The 23,439-nt window shown below is 42.7% G+C and overlaps 1 protein-coding gene across 1 annotated transcript in view; it reads right to left on the bottom strand.

Moving 5' to 3' along the window:
• Positions 1 to 12,466, bottom strand: part of LOC137301848 (DNA-binding protein RFX7-like) — an 86,842-nt gene extending 74,376 nt beyond the window's left edge. Inside the window, exon 1 of the mRNA XM_067971524.1 lies at positions 11,804 to 12,466. Within this exon, the coding sequence (XP_067827625.1) occupies positions 11,804 to 11,961 (158 nt within the window). The 5' untranslated portion in view covers positions 11,962 to 12,466. The remainder of the gene's footprint in view (positions 1 to 11,803) is intronic.
• Positions 12,467 to 23,439: the final 10,973 nt, after the last annotated feature.

Raw genomic sequence — 23,439 nt, 5'->3', positions numbered from 1 at the left:
CGCGCCAGACAAGTGCCAGGCAATGACCATCTCCAACAATTGTAAACAATTTTACAACACCAAGTTATAGTCCAGCAATTTTATTTTAAATTCACAAGCTTTCGGAGATTTTCTCCTTCCTCAGGCAAATGTTTTCGAAACATTTGCCTGAGGAAGGAGAAAATCTCCGAAAGCTTGTGAATTTAAAATAAAATTGCTGGACTATAACTTGGTGTTGTAAAATTGTTTACAATTGTCAACCCCAGTCCATCACCGGCATCTCCACATCATCTCCAACAAGAGAGAGTCGAACCACCTCCCCATGACATTCAACGGCATTACCATCGCCAAATCCCCCACCAGCAACATCCTGGGGGTCACCATTGACCAGAAACTTAACTGGACCAGCCATATAAATACTGTGGCTACGAGAGCATGTCAGAGGATGGGTATTCTGCAATGAGTGACTCACCTCCTGACTCCCCAAAGCCTTTTCACCACCTACAAGGCACAAGTCAGGAGGGTGATGGAATACTCTCCACTTGCCTGGATGAGTGCAGCTCCAACAACACTCAAGAAGCTCGACACCATCCAAGATAAAGCAGCCCGCTTGATTGGCACCCCATCCACCACCCTAAACATTCACTCCCTTCACCACCGGCACACAGTGGCTGAAGTGTTTACCATCCACAGGATGCACTGCAGCAACTCGCCCACGTTTCTTTGACAGCACCTCCACCACTTAGAAAGACAAGAGCAGCAGGCACATGGGTACACCACCACCTGCACGTTCCCCTCAAAGTCACACACCATCCCGACTTGGAAATATATCACCGTTCCTTCATCATCGCTGGGTCAAAATCCTGGAACTCCCTTCCTAACAGCACTGTGAGAGAACCTTCACCACACGGACTGCAGCGGTTCAAGCAGGCGGCTCACCACCACCTTCTCAAGGGCAATTAGGGATGGGCAATAAATGCCGGCCTCGCCAGCAACACCCACATCCCATGAACAAATAGAAAAAAAACAAGCCCAGACCCCAAGCATATTGCAGCAGCTCCTGAAAATGCTAGCACCACTCAAGCTGCAGTTCCTGTTGCTACCATACTGGATCGGAAAGACCATCTCTCCCAGAGATAGAGGCCTTGTTCCTGCACTCCCATGAGTGCATATTGCAGCAGCTTTCAGATAGCATTTACCACCCAACTCAGCACCATCTCCAACTTTAACTGCCATTTTGCCACATGCTCTGGGGGTTTAAAAAAGACAAAACTTACAAACTGAGCAAATCAAATTTCTATGCTGTGCCAGAGCCAGTCAGAAAAAAGTGGAAGGCAAACAGAAAAACAAGTAGAAAATTTGTGTTTATGTCTGTGAGCTATGGCACAGGAGATGAACTAATTATATACAGAACTCAGAATCATATTGTCCTCTGATTGTTATCTTGTCTTGGGACCAAATTATTTTAACATGGTTAGTTCCTGACCAATACATTCAACAGCTGAAATATATCATCCAAATTACTACACTGTGGATTCTTTTGGTTTTTGAAAACAATACTGATTGAAACAAACAGGTTTTGTAGGGGGTTCTTTTTGAAAATTTTACCTTCTCCTCTCCTGAAGGTGTGGACTCATGTCCCACAGTCTTCCTATCTACCTGCACAGCAGCAGTGCTTGGTTTCCCTCAGTAGCAGCACGGTTCATATCAGAAACTCGCATTGTGGAGTGTCATGGCTGCAAATTATGTCGAATCACCCTAACACCAACAAGCTGTGCCTTCCTAAACACAGTGCACCGTATAGCCTTTTAAGCAATAAACCGATATTTCGAACGAGCTGCTATGGCACGGTGCAGGTGCCAGGTGGTCACCCCTAATTTAAGGTGGTTAGTTTTAGTGGTAACACCTTTTTCTTGTAGGAAGCTATCAGTTTCCTGAATAAAAAATGCCATTTTACTAGGCTGATATCCATATTTCAGAAAAATCATCAGTCTTGAGATAGTTCAGGTGGTCGTTACTGTATTTGCACATGACATTATTTGATACCTAGTCCAAGTAAAATAAGCTGTTAACTATTTCATTTGATTTTTTAAAAATAAATTGATAACTGTGGATGTACAATGTTAATTCAATCCCGATTCATCCTGTTCATACATAATATATAACTGTAAATGAGAAACTACTGGCATCATTCCGTGCATCTTACCTTACTAGTACAGGCATTCTCATCCCCCATTGACGGGGCTCTAGTTGTAGGGACTGTCATACGATGGAAAACTAGCTTCCCACTCTTATTGTGGCACAGGGGCAGTGTTATCAGAGCTGTAGGTTGAACATCAGAGCATTGCATCTGTCCCACTTCCTGTTGGGCTGGCTAACACAGGACAGGAAGGATTGCTGCAAAGGTTGCTGCAACAGTATGGTAGTCTGCATATCCTCCGTAAACACAACCAGGTTGCCTTCACAGAAACACACCTATATGACCACAGTATCAAGTGGCACTATTTGTTACTGAATGTTTTCTTTCAATGGACTTCTTAAGCAGCCTTCTTTAATTGTGGAATGTTTTGTACACATGCACCACCACCCACACCCCCCCCCCCACTTCCCCGAGACATGCAACCTCAACCTCTTTTCGTGAACACAGGCCTCTCATTCTAAGACTGCTAGCCTTCATCACAGATCCATGTCAATGGAAGTAGTCAGCCAAAGAGCCAGTCAGTGCACAATCAGAATTAGAAAGTATGCTGACCAACACTTCTCCGGCTCAAGAACAAGTCAAAACTTCCTTGTTGGAAGGCAGCCCCATATGGATGGCCAGACCACCGAGGTCTTCACCGCCGCATAAGGCCATCAATGCTGGCCAGCAAATATTTTAATCAAGAGCTGGAAGTAGGTTGCATTAGCTGTAGAAGGCACCAATGTCTTCTTCACTCTATAAGCTGAATGTGGCCATTACTTTTTAGGTATCACAGCCCAAAGCCTGGCTACAATTTCCTTCAATTGATTGTTTATCTGGCTAAAATGGTTGTGGTTCAAATGCAAACTGGACTCCAATGCCTCACTGTAGTATTTGGAGTTTCAGCTAACACCATCATCATTCTCCACCGCACAGACCCCCCACACCCCACCCCACCCAGGATCAATTTGTAACTTTCACAACAAACCCTCTTTCAGGCTCAAATTCTGCAATAGGGTATGTACATATGGGATGCCAATGGAAGGATATTAAATACTTAAATCCAGAAGTACAAATCAAGCAACTGACTAAATTGACCCATATCTCATTAAGGAACTGATATGGAGGATCAACACCAAGATTATAGCGACACAGAAAAAAATGAAGAAACTGCAAAAGAACCCACAATGATTACAAGATTAATTATTAACAGAGTGAACCAGTAAACAAATATTAAAGCTTCTTTTCCTGGTGTGAAACAGCAGAACTGCAGCTGATGGGAGATGCTGATGGTAACTACAGTCTTGACTTGCAGCCAGCAGCAACTTGTTTATGCTGCCAGACTGCAAATCAGACTCTTGGGTCCAGGAAACAGTTCTGCAGATGCATGCTTACACATATACAGAGCTCCGTTACTGGCCGGTAAATTTTACATGCATTAAGACTGCTGCGGGGGCGTCTCCACTCTCAAATAATAAGCTCCATTTCAGTTCACAAAATGTCCAGGAGGTCCAAAGGAACCACTGAGCATTTATAAAGTAAGTATATAAATTATGCTTCTAGTGGCAATAAATCGAAGCAGTATAATGCTGCCTCCTCTTGGGGAGTCTCTCAACCCTCCCCTCCAGATTCAAGTTCTGGCCTAACTCTAAAGTTCTAATGCCAGAAGTGACAACATAAGTCACCCTTAGCTGAAATTTCACAGCAATGGCCTATATGCAGTGCACGTTCTTCGGGATACAGGACTTGCATAGTTAGCACAAGGATGTAATGTTTTAAAGGGACAATTACACATGATATCTCCCATTTGGGTTCAATTTATGTTAGATCAATGATATACATTTTCATTCTGTTTCTCTCTCTCTCTCTCTCTCTCTTCCATATTAAATGTTTTTTTTAAATTGGTTAAAATTTTACAATGCTGCATGGAAAAAATGTTTCATCCAAAGAAATAATGTTCAACTCCAATGTCTTTTATCTTTTAAAATATAAGGCAATAAAGTTTTACTTTTGTTTAAATGAAATGGCAGAGCAAATCTGTTTAGAAAAATTCAGTACCTCTCAGCCATAGCATCATAGCATGCAAGAGATAAATCATAAGATTTGCACAATCTCAATGACCTGTAGCACTAAACCACTTTCACAATTTAAACAGCCTTAAACTTTCATAAGATATACCTGTCTTCATGTTGCCAGGGATAGTTGGTAAATTTCCATCTTCCCCTTAGAAACACAAAAGCAAAGGGCAAAAGTTCAACAACGCAGCACATTATGATGATTGTGCAGGTGGGACTGCAGGTTTCTATGAAAGTCTGACCTAAATGGATCAAATGGCCTCCCGGATCCATACTTACCTTTGTAATTACAGACCTGTCCACCAATTGCTAAACGTGCGATAAACTAATTTTCTCAATAATAAAAACCACGATGCTGACTTGGGCATATATCCATTCCTTCATCATCAAAGGGAATTCCAGGTTTTTGACCTAAATGTCATTATCAGGGCGTCATTTATACAAGGACTGCAGCAGTTCAAGGCAGCCAATTATCCCTTTCTCGGGACAGCTAGGGATGGGCAATAAATGTGGCTCTGAAAGCCTCACCTACTTCCCGTGGACAAATAAAACCTACGGTGAAGATTTTCACTACAAATACAGGGCACAAATCTTGTTTTAACTCTGCATGTACAGAATGTCTGTGTTGTAAAGGGTAATGATCTTACCAACCAAATTTATGTGGAGAAACCCAGAATTGGGTTTTGTGCAAAAAATTCACATTATTGAACAGTCAGATGCAGCAGTGATCAAACAAAAGCATTTAGTGTACGAAGGGAGCTACATTCTTCATAAACTACAAAAGACACAGATACAACCAACAAGTGACCAATCTCAGAAACCCTGGTGAGAGTCGGGAGTAATGAGAGAATTGGGGTAAAAGGATGCATTTCGGAATTGTGAAACGTGGTTATCGTGTGCCCTAGGGATCTATAATAGGGGCTTTTAAAGGCATAAGAGGAATTATATCAAAGTTTCCTGATGATATAAATTTGGAGGGCATGGATAACGGTGAGGGAGCCTATCGGAGGGTACAAGAAACGTTAGACATGTGAAAAGAGTGAAAGATTATTTCTGCCAATTGGCGAATTATTAACCAGTGCAATGAACTCAGGATTATCAGAAGAAGAATGAAGGGGGAATTTAGAAGAAATGTTTTTACACAGTAGACTCTTAGAACATGGTATTCTTTACATAAGTGGTTACCGAGGTAGAAACTATAATTTAAAAAGAAACTGAGTGATTATTTGAAATGGAAGTCTATGAAATGATCTGGAGAAAGTGTATGGAAATTGGATTAGAGTAGAAGACTTCAATTGAAGAGCAAGCTTAGGCGTGATAGGCCAAAAAGCCTTCTCTATGCTGTAACTTCTATGACTTTATGATGCCAATTCAGATGCATGCCAATATAAACTGACAAATAGACAATCAAAATCCCCATAGCTTCCTTGCTCGCTCTCCCTCCCAATGTGAGTGCGATTAAAGCGCTTTTGTGCACTTATTTGTATTTTAAAAATCAACAATGCACACACACGGTTCTCTGAAACACGAGTATGACAATATTGTTCTTTGAAATAGGAGTATGACAACTAGTGGAGCTGCCCAGCTCCAACAGATGCACAGACACTGAGCCCAGAACACAGCACAGGTCTCAGCATAAATGTTCCATAAGCAGCCTCTAGCATAGCAATGTTATCACAGCTCAGCGAATACAGATGAAATTTAACGCAGAAAAATGCAAAGTGATATATTTCAGTAGGAAGAACGAGGAGAGGCAATATAAACTAAAGGGTACAATCCTAAAAGGAGTACACGAACAGAGAGATCTGCAGGTATATGTGCACAAATCATTGAAGATGGCTGGGCAGGTTGAGAAAGTGGTTAAAAAAGCATATGGAATCCTGGGCTTTATAAATAGACAGAGTACAAAAGCAAGGAAGTCATGATGAATCTTTATAAAACACTGGTTCGACCACAACTGGATATTGTGCCCAGTTCTGGGCACCGCACTTTAGGAAAGATGTGAAGTCCTTAGAAAGAGTGCAGAAAAGATTTACTAGAATGATTCCAGGGATGAGGGACTTCAACTATGTGGATAGACTGGAGAAGCTGGGGTTGTTCTCCTTGGAACAGAGAAGATTGAGAGGAGATTTGATAGAGGTATTCAAAATCATGAAGGGTCTAGACAGAGTAGATAGAGAGAAACTGCTCCCATTGGCGGAGGGGTCAATAACCAGAGGACATAGATTTAAGGTGATTGACAAAAGAACCAAAGGCGACATGAGGAAAAACTTTTTTACGCAGCGAGTGGTTATGATCTGGAATGAACTGCTTGGGGGGTGGTGGAGGCAGATTCAATTGTGGCTTTCAAAAGGGAACTGGATAAGTACTTGAAAGGAAAATATTTGCAGGGCTGCAGGGATAGGACAAGCTGGATTGCTCTTGCATAGAGCCGGCATGGACTTGATGGGCCAAATGGCCTCCTTCCATGCTGTAACCTTTCTATGGTTCTAATACTTTTTAACATAGTTCTAATGCTTCAGTGAGATATTTCACTCAAAATTGTTCCCACCACTACCAGGTCTAAAACCACCAACACTTCGAACAACTGTTACAGTTCAAAATGTTCTCTCTGGAACACATTTGAACAGTCATTTTCACAGTTCAAGTAGTCATTTGAAAATTTCACACACCCTCTTTATTAAAATCAAAACAATAATATATAGAACATGCTAGTCACAAATTGTAAAACACCAGCAAAATTAAACAGGGTTGGGTTGAATGCTGCACCAAATTTGATATCTGCTACTCTATAAAATAATTCAACACACTTCATTCCTTTCCTGAGATTACGGTTCAATATTAGACTTTTTGCTTGTGGGAGATTTATGTGTACTGCATTTTATCCCCAAGCGCTGCCTTCCCTCTCAACTCAGTCCTCCTTTGACTGGGAAAACAGAGATCATAACCACAGACTTACCATTCTTTTCCTTTTTCATTAAGAACAGCCTACCTTTAATGAAAAGCATTTGAAACTTTATGTGAGGATTAAGTATGAAAGAAAAATTTCACTTCATGCAATTCAAGGCAAACAATTTTTTTTGTAGTGAAGGTGGTCAACAAAATTAAGATACAGACCAGCGGCCTGATGAATACATTTTTAATCAAACAGAGACCAAAGTCAGCTTCTTAGATAAACATTGTATCCTACCAGACCCTAACATGTGTTCTGGTTGCAGCTTGGTTCATAGGTTAAAGCAGTTTTTTTTAAAAAACAAAGAGTTATGTTGTGTTGTAGAGACTATATGTGGCAAATAATAGAACTTGTGTCATGTGCTAATGACAACGTTGTGGGAATACCATTGTCAGGAGAGTTTTAAGGTGTACAACAAAATGGAAACTGCTGGGGGAAAACAGGACAGGTCAAGGGCTGAATAGACATGGTTGAATAAGCATGCATGCACACAGCAGCTAGGACATTTAAGACAGAAAGATCACACCCAGTCGACCAATAAAATAGCCAACTCAACACTCGCACCTGAGACAAGGGCAAGTGTCATGGGCATAAGGGACATTATTGTCACTCATCACAAATACAACAACTTGCATTTATATTGCACCTTTAACGTAGTAAAACGTCCCAAGGCACTTCACAGGAGCCATTTTCAAACAAAATTTGACACTGAGCCACATAAGGAGATATTAGGACAGGTGACCAAAAGCTTGGTCAAAGAGGTTTTAAGGAGCGTCTTAAAGGAGGAGAGAGACATTGAGAAGCTGAGCAGTTTCGGGCAGAAATTCCAGAGCTTAAGGCTTAGGCAGCTGAAGGCACCGCCGCCAATGGTTGAGCGATTAAAATTGGGGATGCACAAGATGCAAAAATTGGAGGAGTGCAGAGATCTCGGAGGGCTATAGGGCTGGAGGAGGTTATCAAGATAAGGAGGGACGAGGCCATGGAGGGATTTGAAAACAAGGATGAGAATTTTAAAAATTGAGGCGTCCCTGGACCGGGAGCCAATGTAGGTCAGCGAGCACAGGGGTGATGGGTGAACGGGATTTGGTGCGAGTTAGGATCCGGGCAGCAGAGTTTTGGATGAGTTCAAGTTTATGGAGCGTGCAAGATGGGAAGCCAGCCAGGAGAGCGTTGGAATAGTCAAGTCTAACGCTAACAAAAGGCACGGATGAGGGTTTCAGCAGTAGATGAGCTGAGGCAGGGGTGGAGAAGGGAGATGTTACGGAGGTGGAAGTAGGCAGACTTAGTGATGGAGCGGATATGTGGTTGGAAGCTCATCTCAGGGTCAAATAGGACGCTGAGGTTGCGAACGGTCTGGTTTAGCCTCAGACAGTGGCCAGGGAGAGGGATGGAGTCGGCGGCTGGAGAAGGGAGTTTGCGGCTTCGGATTTCCCAATATTTAGTTGGAGGAAGTTATTGCTCATCCAGTACTCGATGTCAGACAAACAGTGTGACAAATCAGTAATTTTACTTAAAGTACCTGCATTTAAAATTACTCTGTTTATATAGCAAGGTATACATCACTAATACACTGAGGGAAATTCCCTTTGTCCTGACTTACCATGGGCAATGCCACAGAAGATCTACTAGTATTGTGACTTTCAGGTAAGAGTCAACCAGTGGTCCATCTACCCTACCCATTCAACTGCCAAAAGATTTCCTTGATGCATTTCTAAATCTAATAATTCTGAATCCTATTTGCTTACATGATCTTATCTAGTCCCTATTTTAGTCCTGAAGATTTTAACTAAAATGTTTTGGTTTCCCCATCTTTCCTGATATCTGTTTCAAACATTCATTGCTCTTTTACTGAAATAAGTTTTGCCTGAACGTCCCATTTTCTTTATACCCCTTATGTTGAAATGATGACCTTGTTCCACTGCAAAAAAAATTATCTGGATCTAATTCTGCAAACCCCTCAATCTTAAATACTATCAAATCACCCTTCACTCTCCTTACAAGACACAAAAGTCCCAGGGCTACCAATCTCTCCTCATAGGTCGAAAGCCGTAATTCTGGAATCACCAACAGCCTTCCTTTGCACACCCTCCAATAGCAGAGAGACCTAAACCCCAGATGTAGTTTCACCAAGACCAAAATAAAATTTTGGAATTACCTCTCTCTGCTTAGAGGTTACACCCCTTGCTGTATGTATCAAATTGCATCTACCACTTTTCTGCCAACAGGCCTAGTTTCTCTAGATCTTTTTGGATTTGTATACATTGATAAACATTATTTGCCACTACAGACGATTTAGTGTTATCTGCAAATTCAGACATTTGAAACACAATTCCATCACCCAAATCATTTAAAAAGATAAACAAATAACTGTTCCAATACCAACCTCTGTGCCACAAACAACCAGCTGCCACCCAAATACCTCCACGTACACCACTACTCAATGCTGTTGAACCATCTAGCCAATTGCTAATACATTGCCATCTATCCCATGCACCGGCTGGAGCTCTTTTCTCTCGAAAAGAAAAGGCTGACGGGTGACCTGGTCGAGGTCTTCAAGATAACGAAAGGGTTTGATGGGGCAGACATCGAGAAAATGTTTGCACTTGTGGGGACATTCAAAACTAGACATCATAAATGTAAGATAAATAGTCACTCATAAATCCAAGGAGTCTTACAACACCTTACCAGACTCCTTACATTTGTCCACCCCAGTCCATCACCGGCATCTCCACATCATGACTAATAAATCCAAAAGGGAATTCAGGTAAAACTTCTTTACCCAAAGAGTAGTAAGAATGTGGAACACACTACTACAAGGAGTAGTTGAAACAAATAGCATGGATGCATTTAAGGGAGATAGAAAGGTATGCTGATAAGAGTTAGATGAAGTAGGGAGGGAGGAAGCTCGTGTGGAGCATAAACACCAGCATCGACAAGTTGGACTGAAATGGCCTGTTTCTGTGCCCTAGACTCGATATCACCTGAACATTATGTCTATAATGCCAAATTATTCTTTTCAATCATTGAGAAAAAGATACTCCGAATGAACTATTTGACAGCAAGAAAATTTTATATTTTTGTAAACCCGCACCCCCCCAAACATTTTTATGTTAAGTTTCTATGAAAAAAATACATGAATTTCAGCCTAGAATATGCAAGTAGGAGCCACAACAGAAGCAGCGTATCAGCTTCTTCAGCAATTGCAAAAGGCCATACATTACACTTCAACCGATTCATTATTTCTTTTATTTTAGTTCAAATGCCTGGTTTAATATGAAAGTAAAGTACGCCGGAGTTAAGGTAATTTGCATCAAGTAGACATATTGTATGCTGCCAGAGATACAAAATTGCAGGCAACATTTGTTTTGAAACCATTTCTTCTAAAACAGCTCACTTTAGAAGAGCAAGATACTGTAGGCCAGAAACTACTCCAAAACTGTTATCAATGCTCCATTGTTATCAGCCACTAGGTGTATTTTCAGCAAAGCAAGAAGAGGCAACTAGGCCAAGAACCATCCATTTCACTTCTGCAAGCTGCTCCATCTGGCAGCCCAGTCAAGAACTGGAAAAACTTATTTTCAAGTTCAAATGAGACAGCTATAACACTTTGGCCCACCGAGAATCTAGGAGGAGCGAGTGGTAGGGTGGCGGAGAGGTTTAGGGAGGGAACTCCAGAGCTTCGGGCCTAGACAGCTGAAGGCACGGCCAACAATGGAGGGGTGAAGAAAATCGGGGATACACAAGAGGTCAGAATTGGAGAAACGCAGAGTTCTCGGAGGGTTGTAGGGCTGGAGGAAGTTACAGAGATAGGGAGGGGTGACGCCATGGAGGATGAGAATTTTAAAATCGAGGCATTGCTGGACTGGGAGCCAACATAGGTCAGTGAGCACAGGGGTGATGGGTGAATGGGACTAAGACAATATTTGTTGAATGAAGAAATGCATCACACTAATTGATAGTAATATGAAACATACATTGCAATTAAAGATTTTTGAATTTTTAACACTGAAAAATATCAAACGTATGAAGAACAAAACCTACAAACATATTTTGTCTGTACACAACTAATACCTACTTTGATTTGAAGTGCAGACATTTGGGAGTATTTTTCAGGTTAATCCCGTTTTTCTATGTTGGGACATCTTTATAAATCAAAAGTTAGCAAGTTGGACCGTACTAATTTCTACTCAAATAAATGCTCTCGGGCGCATTCGCCAATATTTTCGTTTATACGCCCTTTGACACTTAATCGAGAGGGGAAAAAAAGGACACTAAAGATAACGTCTTGGCATTTTAATACAAAAAATGCAAAAAAAAATCGGTGATCTCCAGCATATTATATATAGATTCTAGGAGGGCACGTCTTTAAATAACAATTAAAAAATCCCATCCCCCTCCAACCCAATGGACAACAAAACCCATAAACATATTAAATATGTGCAGATCAAAACAAAGCGAAATACGCAATTTATAGCTCTTTCTCCAAAGAAAACTCAGCAGACATGAAATACAAAATATAATCTGCCCGTGTCTGTGTAATATATATATATATATATATCCGGCTCGGGGACAGGCAAGGACTTGTTTATGAAGCAGGCCCCAATTCTGATCGCTTACCAGATCGAGTTTTTCAGTTTCTGCTGCAGTGCATTCGCTTCCGACTCTGCCAGCCCGGGCACCAAGGACGGCAAAGCCCCGGTGCCCTCTTGTTTGCGAAACTGCTGCTCGGGCTCTCGCTCCGGCTGTTGCTGGTGCTGGTGCTGCTCCTCTGCCATGATGATGATGGTGATGGTGGTGCGGCGGCAAGGGGAGGGAGGAGGAGGAGAGGGAGAGGGGGAGGAGGGGGGGGGGTAAGAGGAAGGTCTCAATAAGTTGGGTGGGAGGGCGGGGGGACACGCACAGCGACTAGGCCGCAAGCTCTGACCGGCACCGTAGGAGTAAGCAGCGACTCCCTCCCCCCGCCCCTCGCAGAGCCGCTGCCAGACACCCCCGGTCCAGATTCAGCAGAGCGACGCGGCCCCGACCTGACCACAGCGCTCTTCCCGGCTCTGGCGCATCGTTATCTCACTCCGACGCGGAAAGCGCTTTTTTGTTGGTTGGTTGGTTGAGTGGGGGGGGGGGGGGGCGGGTATAAAAAATTTTTTAACGAAAATAATCCAATAATTTTGATTATTTTTAAAACAAAAAAATTTCTGGTGATTTTTTTGGGGGGGTTAAGCCCCGAGGCCGGAGTCGATGCCGTTTGCACGGAGCCGACATGAACCAAAGGGGCAACTTGGGCGAATCCTCGAACAAACACCAAACCTTCGCCTGAACCGCGCAGGCGCACTTTACAGCAAGGAGACAAAAAAAAGACGGGGGGGGGGGGGGTGCGGGTAGAGAAGGGCCCGAACGCCCCGGGGTTTCGGTGAATGGAGCGGAACTGGGCTGCAAAGAAGTGGGATGATGTGTTGTTGCACAAAAGCACCGAGCGTTTAAAATATATAAAATGTTTATTAAAAGTTTTGATGATCGCACACGTTTGACTATTGCACTGGATTCGTAGGTTCAAGTTTTCGAATCATACAGCTCAGAGGGAGGCCATTCGGCCCATCGTGTCTGTGCCGTCTCTTTGAAAGAGCGGCCCAATTAGTCCCACTTCCCATACTCTTTCCCCGGAGCCCTGCAACCTTTTCCCCTACGAGCATTTAAGTTGGACCTTAGTTGTTGGCGCTTTATCTTCTATGTACAGTATGATGTTGATTCTGCAACATGCAATAAACACTTTCACATCACTTTAGGTCAAGTTTGGTTGGGTCAGTGAGGACAGTACAGAACCGTTCAAATCCATTTATGATTTTTATAAAGTATTTTTTCTCGCCCAATTTTCTCCCCTCCACTTTGCTGAGGTAGAGTTTCACAGACAAAATCACACACCAATATCTCAACCAAGTGGGCATTATTCACAAAGAAGCCTCAATAATGAATGACATTGAGCTATTCAGCCGTGGAGTCATCACTGCCTAACTGCACCATGTCCTTACCAATGTATACTTCCAGCTCAGGTTTCTGTGTAGGATCACGTGAGAGAACTCTGGTCAATTTTCTCCTCCCTAACCCAGGGTCAGTGACACCAATTATGGCATCTCTACCACCTTTCTGGATGAGATCAGCTAACTCATCACAGACCTGGTTCAAAACTGGGATTTTCCTAGTTTATAAGGTACTGCTGCTCATTGGATAAACTTACTGAATCATTGAGTGGCCCCCATCCCAACCATGTTTGTAACTCACAGAGAAAACAAAAAACACTGGAAACACTGAGCAGGTCAGAAAGCATCTGTTCAGAGAATAGACCAGTTAACGTATCAGATGTGGACCGTACTTCAAAACAGTTCTCTCCACAGATGCCGCCTGACCTGCTCAGTGCTTCCAGTGTTTTCTGTTTTTGTTTCACAAATTATATCATCTGTGGCTGTGACCGTGGTACACTAACCCTCCTCATCCTTCTCGACCTTTCTGCAGCCTTTGACGCGGTTCACCACACCATTCTCCTCCAAAGCCACTCTTCTGTTGTCCAACTGAGTGGGACTGCCCTCGCCTGGTTCCATTCTTATCGATCCAGTCATAGCCAGAGAATCTCCTGCAATGGCTTCTCTTCCCGCCCCCACACCATTACCTCTGGAGCCCCCCAAGGATCTACCTTCCTGTTTCTCATCGACATGCTGCCTCTCAAAGACATCATCTGAAGTCATGACGTCATGTTCCACATGTACACTAACGACACCCACTAACTCACCACCTCTCTCGACTCCTCCGCTGCCTCTGGTTGAGCCAAAATTTTCTCCAATTAAACATTGGAAAATCTGAAGCCATTGTCTTCGGCCTCCACCACAAAAGACAAGGCTGAAGCGTTTGCAACCATCTTCAGCCAGAAGAGCCGAGTGGATGATCCATCTCGGCCTCCTCCGGATATCCCCACCATCACAGAAGCAGTCTTCAGCCAATTCGATTCACTCCATGTGATATCAAGAAACGGCTGAGTGCACTGGATACAGCAAAGGCTATGGGCCCCGACAACATCCCAGCTGTAGTGCTGAAGACTTGTGCCCCAGAACGAGCTGTGCCTCCAGCCAAGCTGTTCCAGTACAGCTACAACACTGACATCTACCCGACAATGTGGAAAATTGCCCAGGTATGTCCTGTCCACAAAAAGCAGGACAAATCCAATCTGGCCAATTACTGCCCCATCAGTCTACTCTCAATCATCAGCAAAGTGATGGAAGGTGTCATCGACAGTGCTATCAAGCGGCACTTACTCACCAATAACCTGCTTGTCGATGCTCAGTTTGAGGTCCGCCAGGACCACTCGGCTCCAGACCTCATTACAGCCTTGGTCCAAACATGAACAAAAGAGCTGAATTCCAGAGGTGAGATGAGAGTGACTGCCCTTGACATCAAGGCAGCATTTGACCGAGTGTGGCACCAAGGAGCCCTAGTAAAATTGAAGTCAATGGGAATCAGGGGGAAAAATTTCCAGTGGCTGGAGTCATACCGAGCGCAAAGGAAGATGGTAGTGGTTGTTGGAGGCCAATCATCTCAGCCCCAGGACATTGCTGCAGGAGTTCCTCAAGGCAGTGTCCTAGGCCCAACCATCTTCAGCTGCTTCATCAATGACCTTCCCTCCATTATAAGGTCAGAAATGGGGATGTTCGCTGATGATTGCACAGTGTTCAGTTCCATTCGCAACCCCTCAAATAATGAAGCAGTCCGAGCCTGCATGCAGCAAGACCTGGACAACATCCAGGCTTGGGCTCATAAGTGGCAAGTAACATTTGCGCCAGACAAGTGCCAGGCAATGACCATCTCCAACAAGAGAGAGTCTAACCACCCCCCCTTGACATTCAACGGCATTACCATCACCGAATCCCCCACTATGAACATCCTGGGGGTCACCATTGACCAGAAACTCAACTGGACCAGCCATATAAATACTGTGGCTATGAGAGCAGGTCAGAGGCTGGGTATTCTGCGGCGAGTGACTCACCTCCTGACTCCCCAAAGCCTTTCCACCATCTATAAGGCACAAGTCAGGAGTGTGATGGAATACTCTCCACTTGCTTGGATGAGTGCAGCTCCAACAACACTCAAGAAGCTCAACACCATCCAAGATAAAGCAGCTCGCTTGATTGGCACCCCATCCACCACCCTAAACATTCACTCCCTTCACCACCGGCGCACAGTGGCTGCAGTGTGTACCATCCACAGGATGCACTGCAGCAACTCGCCAAGGCTTCTTCGACAGCACCTCCCACACCCGCGACCTCTACCACCTAGAAGGACAAGAGCAGCACGCACATGGGAACAACACCACTTGCACGTTCCCCTCCAAGTCACACACCATCCCGACTTGGAAATATATCGCCGTTCCTTCATCGTCGCTGGGTCAAAATCCTGGAACTCCCTTCCTAACAGCTCTGTGGGAGAACCGTCACCACACGGACTGTAGCGGTTCAAGAAGGCGGCTCACCACCACCTTCTCAAGGGCAATTAGGGATGGGCAATAAATGCCGGCCTCGCCAGCGACGCCCACATCCCTTGAACGAATAAATAAAAAAAATATTCCATCCGCCTCCCTAGGTTGCAACCCAGACGTCCTATTTGACCATAATCTGAGCTTCCGACCACATATCATCTCCACCACAAAAACCACCTACTTCCACCTCCAACGACATATCGTCTCCACCCCTGCCTCAGCCCCTCTGATGTTGAAACCCTCATCCATGCCTTTGTTACCACCAGACTCGACTATTCCAACGCTCTCCTGGCCGGCCTCCAATCTCCCATCCTTCATAAGCTTAGCTCATCCAAAACTCTGCTGCCCATGTCGTAACTTGCACCAAATCTCATTCACCCATCACCCCTGTGCTCGGTGGCCTACAGTGGCTCTGGGTCCACCAACCCTTGATTTTAAAATTCTCATCCTTGTGTTCAAATCCTTTCATGGCCTTGCCTTCTATCTCTATGACCTCCTCCAGCCCTACAACCCTCTCATATCACTGCGTTGTTCCAACTCTGAACTTTTGCGCATCCCACACATCCTCTGCCCCACTAATGGTGCTCGTTCCTACAGCCGTTGAGGCCCTAAGCTCTGGAATTCTCTCCGTAAACCTCTCCGCTTTTCCACCTCTCTTTCCCAGTTTAAGATGTTCCTTAAAACCTACATCTTTGACCAAGCTTTTAATCACCTGTCCTAATATCTCCTTTGGCTCGGTGTCAAATTTTGTCTGATTATGCTCCTGTGAAGTGCCATGGGATGTTTTACTATGTTAAAGGTGCTATATAAATGCAAGATGTTGATGTTTCAGATTTTCAGCATTTGGAGTTTTTTGCTTTTTGTTCACGTGTTTGTAACTCTATTTTTATATATATCTACATCATAAAAGATGATATTTAAATTATTTGCAGTATACTATTTGATTAACTTAAAGGGGGAGGAAAATGTAGTGGAAATATCTTTTGTACAGTAGTGTAATGATTATGTTACTGGAACTAGTAATCCTGAGGCTTGGGCTAATAATCCAGAGAATGTGAGTTCAAATCCCACCATGGCAGTTTGAGAATTTGAACTCAGTTTAAATAAATTTGGAAATTAAAAAACTGATATCAGTAAAAGTGACCATAAAGTTGTCGGATAGTCATTAAAAACCCAACTGGTTCCCTAATGTCCTTCAGTCAAGGAAACCTACTGTCCTTACCTGCTTTGGCCTATATGTGATTCCAGTCCCATACTGTGGTTGGCTCTTAACTGCCCTCTGAAGAGGTCAAGCAAGTCACTCAGTTGTATCAAACCACTACAATGTGACATGGACCGCAGAGGATCAAAAAGATGGCCCACCAGCACCTTTTCAGGGCCACTAGGAATGGGCAACAATGCCCACGTCCTGAGAATTAATTTTAAAAACTCCTCCCTATTTTTACAGAATAAAATTGACTCATCATAAATTTCTTTGACTTTTAAAACAAAACATCAATTTTCTTGCCAGCAAGGAGATCCATAAATCGGCACTACCTCCTTGCTATGCCCCTTCAATACTGTCAATTATGGTGAGCAACTCCAGGGGAAACAAGGCGGGGAACAACTTTAAGCCAGCCTGCAAGTTCTTCAACCTCAGGAAAAGATACTACAGACTGAAAATCTGCATTTTCAGGCTTTAATTTGGTTGGGTGGCTCCAAGGTGGCTCTTAGGCCTTTTGAGGTCAAGGTCCCCGCAATTTGCTATTGAGACCTAGCAAGGATGCAAACACTGCTCAGGGGTATCCATAACAGCAAGAAAATTGGCAATTTTTTTCAAAGTATCAGGGGATTAATCTTACTCCTGGACATGAACACATAAACTAGGCTGACAATCCAGTATAGCAAAGGGAGTGCTGCATTGTTGGAGGTGTGATCATTCAGATGCAGTGTTAAGTCTTCCTCTTTTGGTATTTCAGGAGGATGTTGAAAAATCTCACAGCACTATTTGAAAAAGAGCAGGGAGTTCTCTTGGTGTTCTGACCAACACTCTTTGCTCATCCAACACTAACATCTTGCTGTTTCTGGGAATATGCAGTGTGCAAAATAGCAGCGGTATTCACCCATATAACAACAGTCACTGCACTTCAAACTAATTCATGGTATGTTAAGCACTAAGCTTTGATATATAGCTAAGAGCTGTGATAATATGCTATGTAAATGCAAGTCTTTCTTTCGCCATGAATTCATGGTTTCAAAAAGCTCCAACAGAAGCCACAGGAAGCTAGTTAAACAAAATGGTTAAGACTGCACAGAGGCAAGCGGGTTTGCATTCCGCTGAATGTTCCCTTCTAGTTAATGTTTCGATTGTCTGGAGTCATTTTACTAAACATGTGCAGCTGTGCAGGTGGCAACATAGCAGCGTCAGCACTCCGTTCACAGCCAGTTGGTTGAGAGTTCCAGGACTTCTGACATCTGAATCTGCCATCCATAGTACCAGTGAGACTCAACAGTTCTAATTTGTTTGTAAGGTTTAGTGCCTTGAAGAAATAAGGTATTCCACTTCAAAATAATTGAGGAAAAACTGAAATTGCATACTTCATGTACCATTAGAAACAGCTATGGAAAAACCTGTGGCCTGGACTGATTTATATCCCAAGATGATGAAGGATGCATGAAGTTGAGAGGTTTTGTCAGGGACAACACTGAATAAACAAAGAACTAGGGAAGTCAGCTAATTATTAAACCTTTTGAGGACCATGACATTTTATGTGACAGAAATGAATTATGATCAAAGACAGGTTGTGAGACTTTGCTTCATAGACACAGGTGCATGCTTAGGACCATAAATATGCCTTAAGTCCTGATGATGTGAATAGAAATTGAGCTTTCACATGCAGCACACTGCAAACTGTTGAGGAGGCAATATGAATACCCCAGTGTTTTTATTTCCATATCTTTCTATCCATGATGTATTTAAAACCATACATCTGCACATACTTCCTGCCAACTTTATCCATTGTCTGTGTCCACATTTATAATGGAAACTGCTTATGTTAACCTCTCACACTGTAATTATAACTTCCCCTCCCCCCATTGGAGATGCTGCAGCATCTGCAATACCACGGCAGATCGACTAATATATATATATATTGTGTGCTCCATTGAAAACTGCTGTGTAAACATTTCTTTGGGAATTCCCAAGTTAAAATGTCCATACTTGCTTGTTGGAGTGAGCCTTTGGCTTAATGGTAGCATTCCTGCCTCTGAGTCACAAGGTAAAAGGTTCAAGTCCCTCTCCAAACAGCACCAGCAAGGGGAGACTAAAATATGGTCTTTAAATATTAGCTTGACATCCAGCAGGGTACTTGTGTATGGATGGAGTGAATACTGGCATGGTGGTGGTATTCCTGCATCTGAAGGGTTGGGTTTGGGCCCCACTGAAGACAGCCCCAGCAAGCAGAGACTGAAGCGTCGGCTCTGAATACTGGATAGGCATCCAGTGGTAGTACTTGTGCCTGATGGGTGTGGGTGACCCACCGATCTTAAAGGGTGGATGAGACTCTTTAGTCTTGGTTGCAGCCTACTTAGGAGAAGGTTCTCCAAAAACATTGGGGCAGAAATTGCTCCCGAAATAACAGAGGAGCTCTTCAGCACTCTCTGTTTTTTATGGCGAATCGAAGGAGCAAGTTCCGCATTTGCACAGGCGCACTAAAATGCGGAAATTGTGAACTTGCTCCTATTGGTTCGCCAGCAATTTGACAGCTGCAAATTAAAGGACCTTTGCATGCTACAATCATTGAAATCACCGAAAAATTGCAAACTTGCTCATCCGCCAAGCTGGAAAGTAACTAATTATGCCACCAAAAGGTACGCTTAAAACTATTAGGTCTAAACTAAGTTTTAAAAGCGTGATAACTCTTTATGACTGCCAAACAACTAAAAATTAAAGTTTAAAAATGTGGAGTCTCATATCACTCCTTATTTTAATAGTTTTTGGTCATTAAAAAAAAATTATAAAAATTAAAACATTTAAAAAATTTTTTTTTGCTTTTCCCTTCTGTCTCTTTAATTTAATTCAATTATTTCTTTGGCTTTTTGTATTAAAAAATTAACATTTTTGTTTACAATGACTTCCAAAATCCTGGAAGTCTGCTTGCCTGTTTGTGGGCAGGACTTCTCTTCCTGACAGATTTGTCGGCATGTCTTCTATTCACACGGACTGTTCCATATACATCGACTTACACTGCTCAGAGGCTGAGTTAATTGCACACAATTTTTTAAAAGTTCAAAATCAAGCAAGTCGACGCCACAGAGCGTATATTCGTTAATTCAATTCGCAGGAGCTGCAGCGATCGTTGCCATGCAGCTCTACGCAAGTTCTGGCCCATAAACTTTGAGTGAGGAACAGGAAACCACCTCAGGTACTCTTCCCTAGTAAATGGGTCAAGAATCTCATGTGAGGATGACTACATCCAGTAAATGTGACAGTTCAGTTATTTGTAGATGGTAAATTATCAACAGTGTAACTTCTTCCTGGTGGACGTGAATGAGCTGAACGCTGGGCCACAGCATCTTGAGACGAATGTCAGTGTAGTACCCTCAGTCTAAGGTCAGGGTGCTGCCCAGCAGGTTATGCTGCTGGAAGACACTTAATTCCTTGCATATCATTGTTTTTCCTTGGGCCAAGCTCAAACAAAAAGAAAGCCTGCTGCACCACTACTGAGGGTTCTTCTTTGAGAAGCTCAACTTGGAGCCATGCAACAGCAGTGGCTGCTTCAGAGACATGCAACGTGATGTCTGAACAAGAGGCAAAAAAGTTATAGAGAAAAACAACATTTTAGCAATTTGATAAATCACCTTAGCAGCAGAATTATGAATTCTGCTTTTCATCGTATAAAACTTCTGTCCTTACAAAATAGCATATGATTCAACTTACTGTGAAAAATGCCGGTAATATAATAAAATGGTACATGTGCGTGCATTTCCATGACCACCACACTTTCCTATGTCACACTTAATTATAGACAAATTTTTTCCAACAAAATTTCTGGCAGTTGATTTCTTCCAACAAATCTTTTAAAAAAGAAAACCATTCATTTGGAAAGTACAGAGAACCACCCCCGCACCCCTCCCCCCTCCCCCATCACCACCCGCCCAACAACACAAAATATCTTAACACAGGAGTCACAAAGTCAGTACCCAATAGCCCCGATTTCACAAGGCTCTGCTGACATCATGAAACTTGTTTGGGACAGGTTGTGGGTTGCAAAATTGGGTGCAGCCTCACATACTTGATTCACAGCACAGGAAATTTTGCGAGGCTGGATTTTGCTGCATCAGATAAGGCAGAAGCTTCATTTAAATTGTAGAATTCTTTATTTCAATAAGGTCATAGGCTGCATTTTACAACTTAGCCCAAAGCTCCACCCCCAGCATACACTTTGTCATAAATAATGGATGCATGGCAGCTCCATGCTTTAGCATAACCTCAAAGCAAGGTTACTCTTATTGGAGTTTGTAGTGACCTTATTTTTTTTGACAGAGTAACTATCTTCTTCTGAAATCAACATTTTGCATAATGGTTTTTGTCTGTACATTTCTGTTTTTTTGCGAGGTAAGACATTCTTTCCTGCAGTCTTTTCATTTGCAGCTAACAAAGCTGCGAGGATGGGAATCCCTTTGGCTGCACTGCATGAATTAAATGAGGAGGCCGATGTCATAAAAGGCTAAAATCTTCATGTTAAACACCTCAGGTGATATGTTCACTGCTGCCAACACTCAAGGACCAATATTTATAGACTGCACTACTTTGACCTGGGTAGGTCAGAAAAGACACTGCAGAGGCTGTGACTGAGCTGTTCCATTTGCTGGGGGCTAATTTACAGACAACTTCAAGGACTGGGTTGGCTCTTTGTGCGGCCGTGAAGGTCACAATAGCGTAAAGCTTCTCTGCTACAGGATCCTTCTAGGCCACTCCACTGCCAGATAAGCCATTTTACAGTTTATGTATCTGTCTAAAGCAAATGGGTGACATCACGTTTCCCAGAGGAAACGCCTTTGTAAATTTTCCATCAGAAAGGAAAAAACAACTGGAGAAGCACAGAACTTTTACCAGCTCGCAGGCTTTCCAAAAACATTATAGCTGGAACCCATGTGGCCATCAGGGATCCACATGTCAACCCTAATACCTACTTGAGCAGAAGAGACACCAATCCATCAATGTTCAGCTGGTTTCCATCCACAGAAACTTGATCCTGGACGTTGATGCCTATTGTCCAAGAATCATTCATGATGTTTTTACTGTGCAGCATTTCATGGTTCCCACATTATTTGAAGATCCCAAGACAATAAATGGTTGGCTTTTGAGACACCACGGCTGATGAGTCCCATTGCATCTATGGCTGATGACGCCCTACATGGCAGAAAAGCGCAAATATAAGACTCTTACCACCATAAAAAAACTAAAGCAATAATTTTGTTGCTTAGACCACTCAGATGGGCTGTTGCTGGCCCAGACAAGGTATCCAAAATCATCAGCCACTGTTGTATGCTGAACAATTTTTCTATCCAATGAGGAGTAAGAATGCAACATGGTTTTATATTATCTGCTATAGAGACTTTTCAGTATTCAATCACATATGTAAACATTGGAGTGGCAACTTTCTAGTATTAGACACGTCAGGCAGACAAACATTTTAGTATAACACAAACTCAGGAAGCCCTTAATTATTTACCTGGAATATCAGAACTCAGGGTTTTGGTTAACTACAATATTCTATAACCAAAGAAAATCATTAACCAGTTTTAACAGAACTGCTGCTAATATTTCTTCCAATTGCATTAATAATACCCTATAATACACAGGGTTGATATGATATCCTTTGTCCCTTTCTAGTAAATGTTTTTTGGCCTCATATTAATCTTTATGTGGGTCAGACTCTGAAACATATTGAAACATAAACAAGATTAAATAATATAGTAGCAAAACATCATACTGGGCTATTTTTAGTTATTAATCTTAGTCTGGTTGATATCTCTGGGAAAAATGTTGCTCTCTTTGGCTGTATCTCAGGTCCTCTGTAACATTGTCCTTGTCTGTCCTTGGAGTTTGATCCTCCTTCTGTAAATCTATAGCCTCACAAAGGGATCCTGATATACCAAGCAGGTATTTCAGAATCATTTTCTGCAGATCTCAGAGTTTTCTTGGCTCCACATCGGAACATCCCTTGATGGGCAATCAGCAGGGAATATCCTTACCTTGTCATGGTTTGAGACAATTTATGAGAACAACCTTAAGGCTAATCACAGATGTTTCTGCATCTTGTCGATCACAATGCTTAACCAGCTGATGATGTCATACGGTCCATCCAATAGTCATTGACATTTGAGGTAGAGTCAACTTATCCTTTGATTTGTATCGCAAAGCTGCTTTTTTTGTATCACTAAACTGTTTTGCTGGAGCTATATAGTTTGTCAAAGGATCTTTGGTCATAAGGCACTGGAAGTGGCTGGTGATGGCTTACTAACTGCATAGACTGGCACCCATTAACTGCCATCTCTCTGTTAATGGTTAATGATTGAGGCAGATTCTTGGATTGATGTAAGAAGTATGATCGATGATCTATCCATTATCTTCAGGAGACTTGGAGGAACCAGTTTGAAATTAAATTTTTACTCCTGTTTCTTGTTGGCTATCCATAAATTGACTGCTATATAACAAATCAAACAAATATCTCTGGCATTTCTTGTATCCTTC

The sequence above is a fragment of the Heptranchias perlo genome, chromosome 34 (genome assembly GCF_035084215.1).
Source record: "Heptranchias perlo isolate sHepPer1 chromosome 34, sHepPer1.hap1, whole genome shotgun sequence".
Lineage (NCBI taxonomy): Eukaryota > Metazoa > Chordata > Chondrichthyes > Hexanchiformes > Hexanchidae > Heptranchias > Heptranchias perlo.
The sequence above is the reverse complement of the archived record's forward strand: the minus strand, read 5'-3'. Positions and strand labels throughout refer to the sequence as shown.